Genomic DNA, 8,864 nt, shown 5'->3' on the forward strand with positions numbered 1-8,864 from the left:
TTGAAGGGGGCTGGGGAAGCCGGTTGTTTTGGGGATGGATACTGGCGCGTGCGTTTGTGTGACTGACGACGTTTGTTCTACGTATTTATATCTTAGTAGTAGCTGCAGAGAGAGCAGCCGGTGGGGCAGGCAGTAGCAGAGCTGCCTACCTCAAGTTTGAGCTGCCCTTTTTTGTTCAGTGACTTTCCACCACATACGCAGTTCGAGAACTAGCGACACAAGCCGCGGGGAGCCTCCCTCACCCCCGAGGGTGTCCGTCTCTTCCCGGGATCTCAGCGTTCCCTTTTCTGCATTTATCTCTGGAATCTTGGTGCCCTTCCCCAGGGCGAATCAGAAAGCCAGCTACAAAACCAGATGAGAGCGGGAGTTCCTGTCTCCACCCTCACCACAGGAATTTTTCAAATTCGTCTTCCGACTACTGGACCCAGCCCAGAGAGTCGTAAAATGAACGTTTGACTCGTAATCATCCTCTGAACGTTCTGGATTTTTTTTTTGTTCGACTTGCAACTTTTAAGACAAGTGGGTCACGGGGGACACACGGCTGACACTATACCCATAAGCTGTCCCCGTGCCCCTTTAGTGAGCTTGAAGGCTTGCAACTCCTTTTTACGGGAACCCTCGTTTAAGGACCTCCATGGCTGGGGGACCCCGAATCTTTAAGAAACCAGGTCACGAGATTGGAATTGCGGGGCTCGGCAGCTCCCCACTCCCCAGACTGCTCGGTCCTAGCCGGATTCCCCGCACCCCCACCCTAGGGACGCAAAGACAGTCAAGGCAGCGTTTGGCCAGCCCTGGCACCGACCTCGGCGACGACGCCCCATGCTCTCCAATGGGCGAGCCCCTCGCAACCCCAAACTGTTCCGGCCCCGCGAGCGCCCGCGCGCCCGGGAGGAGGCGCAGACTCCCTGCAGGACTTTTGTGCGGAAGGCCGGCGGCGGGACCCAAATCTCCCGCGCTCGCACGTCAGTGGGGCTAGCGGCGGCCAATGGGAAGCTCCGGTGGGCGGGGCCGGCGCCGGCCACGCCCCCTCCCCCGCGCGCGCCTCCGGCGGGCCTTTTAAAAGGTGCCGCGGGGGTCGTCGCCGGCGCTCCTGGTTCCGGCTGCTCCTCTCGCTCTCCGCCGCTCCGGCCGCTGCTCTCGCTCGCCATGTTCTCCGTCCGCGCCCCTCTCGCCACCATCGCCGACCAGCAGCAGCTGCAGGTGTCGCCGCTGAAGCGCCTCAACCTGGCCGACAAGGAGAACACGGTGAGCTCGCGCCCCGGGCTTCGGGTTGCGCGCGGTGGGGGTGGGGGCGTCTGGCAAGGTGTGGGTTCCCGGACCCCGGGAGGAGGGCGCGGGGCTCCCGCCGGCGCTGACGCACGCGCCTGTGTCCCTGCAGCCCCCGAGCCTGAGCGAGACCCGCGTCCTGGCCAGCAAGGTGGCGAGGAGACTCCTCCAGGACGCCGCCGAGCCGGTGAGTGAGTGGCCCGTGTGAGGCGGAGGTGGGTGTCCTCGGGGCTGCCAGCAGAGGGCGTCCTCCGTTGGCGCCAAAGCTGCATTGTCCCAGCTGTCTGTCTGCCTCTCCTCTTTCCCGCCAAAGTGTCTCCTGAGAATGTCCTCCCTGGGTCGGCCGCCCCGTTAGGAGGGTAACAATGGCATGCGGTGTGACAGCGATCCGCACGAGGAACTGCCAGCCGCTGAAAAGTACTTGATGTGATGGGAGACACTAGCAAGCCCCTGTGGTTGACTGGCATTTTGGGGGGTGGCTTTTTCTCACCCCGCAGGAGAGTAAAGCGTCTCCCAACCCCAGCGTGGAGGACGAGCCCTTACTGAGAGAGAATCCCCGCCGCTTCGTTGTCTTCCCCATCGAATACCATGACATCTGGCAGATGTACAAGAAAGCTGAGGCCTCCTTCTGGACGGCTGAGGAGGTAATCCGTCGTTCAAGGACTTGGGGTGTCCCCAGGCCCCTGCATGGCCATCCTAGCTGGGATGTGCCTAGATCAAGCTCGGGAATGGTTGCTCACAGAGGTGTGGGTCTTTTTGTGAGCAGAGGGAATTCTGGATGTGAGGGAAGGTCAGCATATGGTGTGGGGACTTTCGTTTTAAGAGTGTGTGTGAGCGCGCATGCACATGCCTACGTGATGGAGAGAGGAACTCCTGGTAAAACTGTAAACTTTTAAACTTCAGGTGGACCTTTCCAAAGATATTCAGCACTGGGAAGCTCTGAAACCCGATGAGAAACATTTCATATCTCATGTTCTGGCCTTCTTTGCGGCCAGTGACGGCATAGTCAATGAAAACTTGGTGAGTTTGTGTGACATACCTGTAATTCAGTTAAAGACCTGTGTGATTTTTATCTTCTGCTGTGAATGGAGGCTGGAGAGGTAACTCTGCTACAAGGTTAACACGCTTCCTGCCTGTCGTGAGTGTCCATATTGGGAGCCTTCACATCTGCTTGGTACATCTGCTCCAGGGGATCTGACTACTCCCATTGGCCTGTACATGCGCATAACCAAGTAAAGGCAGACAGACACAAGTAAAATAGTCTTAAAGAACTGTGAATGTTAGTATTCATCTTAGTTTTTCCTGTTAAGTTGCAGTGATAAGTTTTCTCTTTGTACCTACCACTTATCTTTTTGTGTGGCTTTCTATAATAATTTGGTTGCATATTTCTTTATAAGTGGATTAACTAAAAGAGAATGATTGAATAATAAAATGTTAGGTCCTGTGGAGCCCGGAGAGAGGCTTAGAGGTTAAGAGCACTTTAACTCAATTCTCACTGGGTCTGGTGCAGTGGACATACATGGCAGGTAAAACACTGTGCAATTAAATAGTCTTAGACTGGACAGTGGTGGTGCATACCCAGAGGCAGGCGGATCTCTGAATTCAAGGCCAGTCTGGTCTACAGAACGAGTTCCAGGACAGCCAGGACTATTGCACAGAGAAACCCTGTCTCATAACTCAAAATTAACAGTTTGTTAAAAAACCAGAAAAGGGCCAGGCATTGGTGGCTCATGCCTTTAATCCCAGCACTTGGGAGGCAGAAACAGGGGGATCTCTGTGAGTTTGAGGCCAGCCTGGTCTACAGATTGAGTTCCAGGACAACTTCAAAAGCAATACAGAGAAACCTTGTCTTGAAAAACTAAAAAGAAAACAGAAAAAAACCAAAGCAAAACAAAACCCCAGAAAAATAGGAGTTATATATTTCCTGATGGTAAGTTGAACATTGACATAAAATAATGAACTTTATTGCAGAGTTGGAGCAAACTTGTTTTTTGTTTTATATTTTTGAAACAAATTCTTACTAATCCTGGCTGGCCTAGGACTCAGTAAATGGACCAAGATGGCCTCATACAAAGATTTCTGCTTGCTGGTGCCTGAGGGCTGGGATTAATCCCAGCAAGCTCAAAGGGGAAGAAGGTGATGCAATTAGTAGTTTTTTCAGGTTTTAACTTTGGTTTATTTTATTACCACTAGGTGGAGCGATTTAGCCAAGAAGTTCAAGTTACAGAGGCCCGCTGTTTCTATGGCTTCCAAATTGCCATGGAAAACATACATTCTGAGATGTACAGTCTCCTTATTGACACTTACATTAAAGATTCCAAGGAGAGGTGGGTATTCGTGTGGTATGCTAAGATACTCAGGACTTACTTCAAGTATTTTTGTTCATAAAGGGAACCTAGGCAGAATGACTAGGACTGTAGCTATTTCTAGTGCCCTTAATCGTGATTGCCTCTGAGCCAAGGGCACTCTATTAGTTACTCACTGAAATAAGATTCAGTGTGTGGTAGCTCATGCCTGTAATCCCAGAGACCAGCCCCAGCATTGCCAAGAATACAAAAGCTAGCCAGATGAGATACTGCCTCTAAAACCAAACCAACCAGGGCATGGAGGGATGACTAAGTCGTTAGGAGCGCCGGTGGCTTTCAAATGACCTAGTTTTGGTTCCTTGCCCCCACTTAGTCGGGTTTGGGGCAGCTCACGACTTTTAACTCCAGTTACAGGGAGATGTGATGCCCCCTTCTGGCCACCGCAGGTATTACATACATCTGGTACAAAGGCATATTCAGATATAACACTCATACATAGAAATAATTTTAAAACGTGGCTTCTGGGCAGGAGAGATGACTCAGCGGCCAAGAGCACTGACAACTCTTCCAGAAGACCTGAGTCCAATTCCCAGCAACCACATGATGGCTCACAACCATCTTAGTGGGATCTGAGGTGCCCTCTTCTGTCGTGCAGGTGTATGTGCAGATAGAGCACTCAACATGTCTCACAAATAAATACATAGATAAATAAATAAAACGTGGCTACAAATGGTTGTAAAAAATGAAGTAGAAATGGGGGGGATTGCCCACTCTTGACAATACTGAGTGAAGAGATTAACTTTAGACCAGAGTGAAATCTCTCTCCCCACTAGGGGATTACAGGAAAATAAAGAAGGCTTTTACGAGGCAGGCGTTGGTGGTACACGCCTTTAATCCCAGCACTTGGGAGGCAGAGGCAGGCGGATCTCTGTGAGTTCGAGGCCAGCCTGGTCTACAAGAGCTCTAGTTCCAGGACAGCCTCCAAAGCCACAGAGAAACCCTGTCTCGAAAAACCAAAAAAAAAAGAAGGCTTTTATGTTATGGGGGTAGAGGGTGGAAAGTCAGGGTTAGCGTGGCCACTCAGCCCCAGGGTGGAGAGGTGACGTGGGAAGAAGCGATTGGGCCTACACTGCAGCTGCTGTGCTGCCGCCGGGGGTCTGTGGCATCATAGCTCATGCTGCACTTCTGCCTCCAGGGAGTATCTCTTCAATGCTATTGAAACGATGCCCTGTGTGAAAAAGAAGGCTGACTGGGCCTTGCGCTGGATTGGGGACAAAGAGGCTACGTATGGTAAGGGCACTTTGTTCCCTCCTGAAGCCCCGCACTTTGACTTGTCCAAGTAATGCCACCGGGTTGCCGGCCCACACTAAGAACACCAGGCCCTCACTGGGATCCTTTTGGCGTTGCCTCTTCTAGGAGAGCGCGTTGTGGCCTTCGCTGCCGTGGAGGGGATCTTCTTCTCTGGCTCCTTCGCGTCAATATTCTGGCTCAAGAAGCGGGGACTGATGCCGGGCCTTACCTTTTCCAATGAGCTTATCAGCAGAGACGAGGTGAGTCCTGAATAACTGGTCTGCGGCTCCCAGCTGCGTGCTCTCGTATCCACTGACAGGGACCTGAGAGAGGAGGCATAGCCAACCTCAAAGCAAGCATTCCTTGTGCCTGAGTGTTGCCTGTGGAGGACAAAAGGGAAGGAATGTGGTATGCCCAACTGGAGTTACGGATGGTTGTGTGTGTGTGTGTGTGTGTGTGTGTGTCCGTCCGTGTGTCCGTCCGTCTGTGTAGGTGGTGGGAACTGAGTCGGGCTCCTTTGCAAGAGCAGTAGATGCTCCTCGTGACTGCTGAGCCATCTCAAGTCTTGGGAACCCAACCCAGGGTCTCATGCTTTCTAGGCAATTATTCTGCCACTGAGCCACATTCCCAGCCCCGTATCCACTACAACTCGGCAAGGAAGAAAATACCTTAAGTGACGTATTGAAACTACCCGTGTCCTGGTACATATTCCTATTGTCCTGCAGGCTTGAGTGCCAAAGCTGAAAGCTCTGAATGGAATTTTTAGGGTATCACAAGCGATCCTTTGTGTGTCTTTGTGCTTCCAAGTTAAATTGGTAAGGCCTCTGAGCTGAGAGTTCCCTTGGGCTCCTGTAGCTGCTTGAAATAGACTGAGGAAAGATAGGAGGGGCAGGCACCCGACCACCCCTGGAGCTAGTGGGCAGGCAGGCAGGGAAGGTGAATGTCTCCCTGAGACTTACTAGATCGTGCTGTGCTGAGTCACAAGTTTACTTCGTTCGAAACCATCTAATTCCTTCCTGAGCATGTAAATGCTAAGTGATCCTCCTTGTTACAAGCTGTGGAGAAACCTGAGCAAAGATTGGGGTATCAGAAGCGTATAGGCCTATTCCTATGCTGTAGTAGGTGGTAGCTTTGAGGGCCTTGATTTGGGATAGCCCGCTCCTTGGCATCACAATTGGCAGTAAACACCTGTTTAACTGTAACAGCCTGTTCTTAACAGCCCTAGCTCTCCTAGAACTCACTCTGTAGGCCATGCTGGCCTGGAACTCAGGGACCTGCCTTCCTGTCTCCCCCAAGTGCTAGGATTAAAGGCCTGCGCCACCATGCTCAGGCCACCTGTTTTATTTCCCTGGATTTTGTTGTTGCCGTATTGTTTAGTGTTTTGCCAGGCTGCAGTCTAGCTGTTCTGGAACACTGTAAAGTCATGGGTGTCATTCATGCAGGTATATACCGCTGTACCTGGCTTAAATACCTTTCTTTGGACAAGCCAAATACTCCCATGTGGCCAGACAAGTTGCGTGAGACTGCAAAGATGGATAAAGCAGTTTTCGTCCACACGTGTAAACAGTGGGAGTCTTCCACCTCACCGTGATCTTGAACTTTGCCTTCCAGGGCTTACATTGTGACTTTGCCTGCCTGATGTTCAAGCACCTGGTACACAAGCCGTCGGAGCAGAGAGTACGAGAAATAATTACCAACGCAGTGAGGATAGAGCAGGTGGGTGACGTGTGTGGGTGGTTGTTGCTCTTGCTGGAAGGGGGGGGGGTCCCCGGGGCTTCAGGGTGCTGAAGCTTTGCTTGGCCTCCAGGAGTTCCTCACGGAGGCCTTGCCCGTGAAGCTCATCGGGATGAACTGCACTCTGATGAAGCAGTATATCGAATTCGTGGCAGACAGGCTTATGCTGGAGCTGGGGTTCAACAAGGTATGGCCTTCCCTTCCCCCCCTCCCTTCTTCCTTCTTCCCTTCCCCACCTTTTTTTTTTTTTTTTTTGTAGCTTGTTTTCAGCATTTATGTCTTGATGTTCCATTTCAGATTTTCAAAGTAGAAAATCCATTTGACTTCATGGAAAATATTTCATTAGAAGGAAAGACAAACTTCTTTGAGAAGCGAGTAGGCGAGTATCAGAGGATGGGGGTGATGTCGAATTCAACAGATAATTCTTTTACCTTGGATGCAGACTTCTAAGTAAGCTGACTGCTCTTTGCGGATCGTTTTTCTCGCCTTGTCAAAAACAGCAAAAACAACTGGCTACACCATGAATTGCCATTAAATTTGTAAACCGGTGTCTAAAATCTGTGTAGCTACCTCAGTGGGTCGGTCCTTTTTCTTTTGCTAGCTGTGTTTAAACAAGGTACTTGGATTCTTAGGGGAGATCCTGGCCTTGGCTTTTGTGAGTAGTGTGGTCACCTTTGGCCTCCAAGCACTAACAGCGGCATCCATCCAGGCTTTGTGAGAGGCGACCCTCCAGCCAGCCGGATTAAGCATTTAGTTGCCACAAAGCTGTTTAAAGATGTCAGCCTCATTCACCACTGCCTGCGGACTCTCTAGAGTTTACTTAACAAGTTTGTAAATAGAACTGGCACTTTGCACACAAACATAGTACTGTCGAGGGGAAGAGACCAAACACCAAGTGTTCTGTTCACCGCCGATGGCAGCTGATTAACATGTAAGTGACTCAGAAGTGAGTGAGGAGGCACATCGTTTCCAAGCTCTGTTCTTCAGTGGATTGAAATGCTCCTTCAGCAGCTTTGAGGTCAAAACTGTGTGATCTAGGCATTAGCCCGCTGGTGCTAGTCATGTACACAGTGTGCCTGACCCCATGGATCAGGGCATCTCCCGATTCATAGAACCTCCAACTTGGAGTCACTGGAAACTTGGGCAGGATTTGGGACGCTTGGCCCAGGCCCAGTCTCCCATTTGTCTGAAAAGCAGTAGTTATTTTTTCTCCCCCCAAGTTGTACTTTGCCCCATTTCTAGTTAGTGCAGAGTCTTGAAAGGTAAATAGGGTTTTCAATAGTGACCTGTTCATAGTCTTGATTTTTGTCAGTGGTAAAGCCAGGGCTGAAGTCGGCTCCTAAAAGAAGCTGGATATTTTAGATTGTGTTGAACAGGTACGATTGAAATTTCATCCACTTACATTGTCTTTTATTGGGGTTTACCTGGTTTATGTTTTATTTTCTTAATTGTTCAGTATTATCTTGAAGTTTGCAAATGCTAAGATAGTACTGTAAATTCTGGAATTTGCCTAAATTTGAGTGTCACGTGGTAGTTTTTTTCTTTTTTTTAAGACTGGGTCTTTAAAAAACTGACTAGTCTTAGAACTTGTGTAGACCAGTTAAGCCTCTCAGACTTGCCTATGTCTCCCAAATACTGGTATTAAGGTTTGTGCCACCATGCCTGAATTCCTAAACCAGAAACCAGTACTGTATGGGCTGTTTTGTATGTCCATTCACATTCTTGTCAGACCAATAGATACAACTAACAGCAAAATCTGCTTTTATGTGCATTGTTAATCTGTTTGTGTTTAGGAAACAATCCATTATTCACCTGGTGAGTTTGAGGCCAGTTGGAGGTTACATAAGAGGAACTGTCTTAAAAAACCAAAACAAAAGTAAGCATGGTTGATACTTGGAGTAACTCCCATTGGTCTCTTAACCTCCTTGTTAACTGATGCTGATGTGTTCCAGCTGTTTAACCCTTGATCCGTTTTCTTTATTGTATACATTTGTAATATGAGATGCTTTGTACCTATTAAATTATTGTTACCTAAAATTAATAAACTCAATTGCGTGGCATACGAGTGTTATAATTTAACTGAGACTGATCTCCACATCGGTTCTTTGGGTAAATTTTTTTTAAGATTTAGTTATTATGTATACAGTGTTCTGTCTGTATGTATGCAGGCCAGAAAGAGGGCACCAGATCTCATTATGGATGGTTGTGAGCCACCATGTGGTTGCTGGGAATTGAACTCAGGACCTCTGGAAGAGCAGTCAGTGCTCT

General features: G+C 49.3%; 1 protein-coding gene across 1 annotated transcript; it reads left to right on the forward strand.

Annotated features, from left to right (window-relative positions):
- The first annotated feature begins 1,068 nt into the window (after positions 1 to 1,068).
- Rrm2 (ribonucleotide reductase regulatory subunit M2) lies at positions 1,069 to 8,656 on the forward strand. The gene is made up of 10 exons (XM_040730884.1): positions 1,069 to 1,245; positions 1,379 to 1,453; positions 1,764 to 1,910; positions 2,170 to 2,286; positions 3,460 to 3,593; positions 4,768 to 4,862; positions 4,989 to 5,122; positions 6,474 to 6,578; positions 6,670 to 6,783; positions 6,894 to 8,656. The coding sequence occupies exons 1-10, from the start codon at positions 1,147 to 1,149 to the stop codon at positions 7,044 to 7,046; spliced, it is 1,173 nt and encodes a 390-aa protein (XP_040586818.1). The 5' UTR covers positions 1,069 to 1,146; the 3' UTR covers positions 7,047 to 8,656.
- Positions 8,657 to 8,864: the final 208 nt, after the last annotated feature.

Source organism: Mesocricetus auratus, unplaced genomic scaffold (assembly GCF_017639785.1).
Source record: "Mesocricetus auratus isolate SY011 unplaced genomic scaffold, BCM_Maur_2.0 Super-Scaffold_100024, whole genome shotgun sequence".
In the NCBI taxonomy this organism is placed as follows: domain Eukaryota; kingdom Metazoa; phylum Chordata; class Mammalia; order Rodentia; family Cricetidae; genus Mesocricetus; species Mesocricetus auratus.

Bases quoted from the DNA above. Each gene is read 5' to 3' on its own strand.
- Rrm2 (XM_040730884.1), top strand. From the start codon at position 1,147: ATGTTCTCCGTCCGCGCCCCTCTCGCCACCATCGCCGACCAGCAGCAG. The intron at 1,246-1,378 runs GTGAGCTCGCGC...GTGTCCCTGCAG, and splicing joins TGGCCGACAAGGAGAACACG to CCCCCGAGCCTGAGCGAGAC. The intron at 1,454-1,763 runs GTGAGTGAGTGG...CTCACCCCGCAG, and splicing joins TCCAGGACGCCGCCGAGCCG to GAGAGTAAAGCGTCTCCCAA.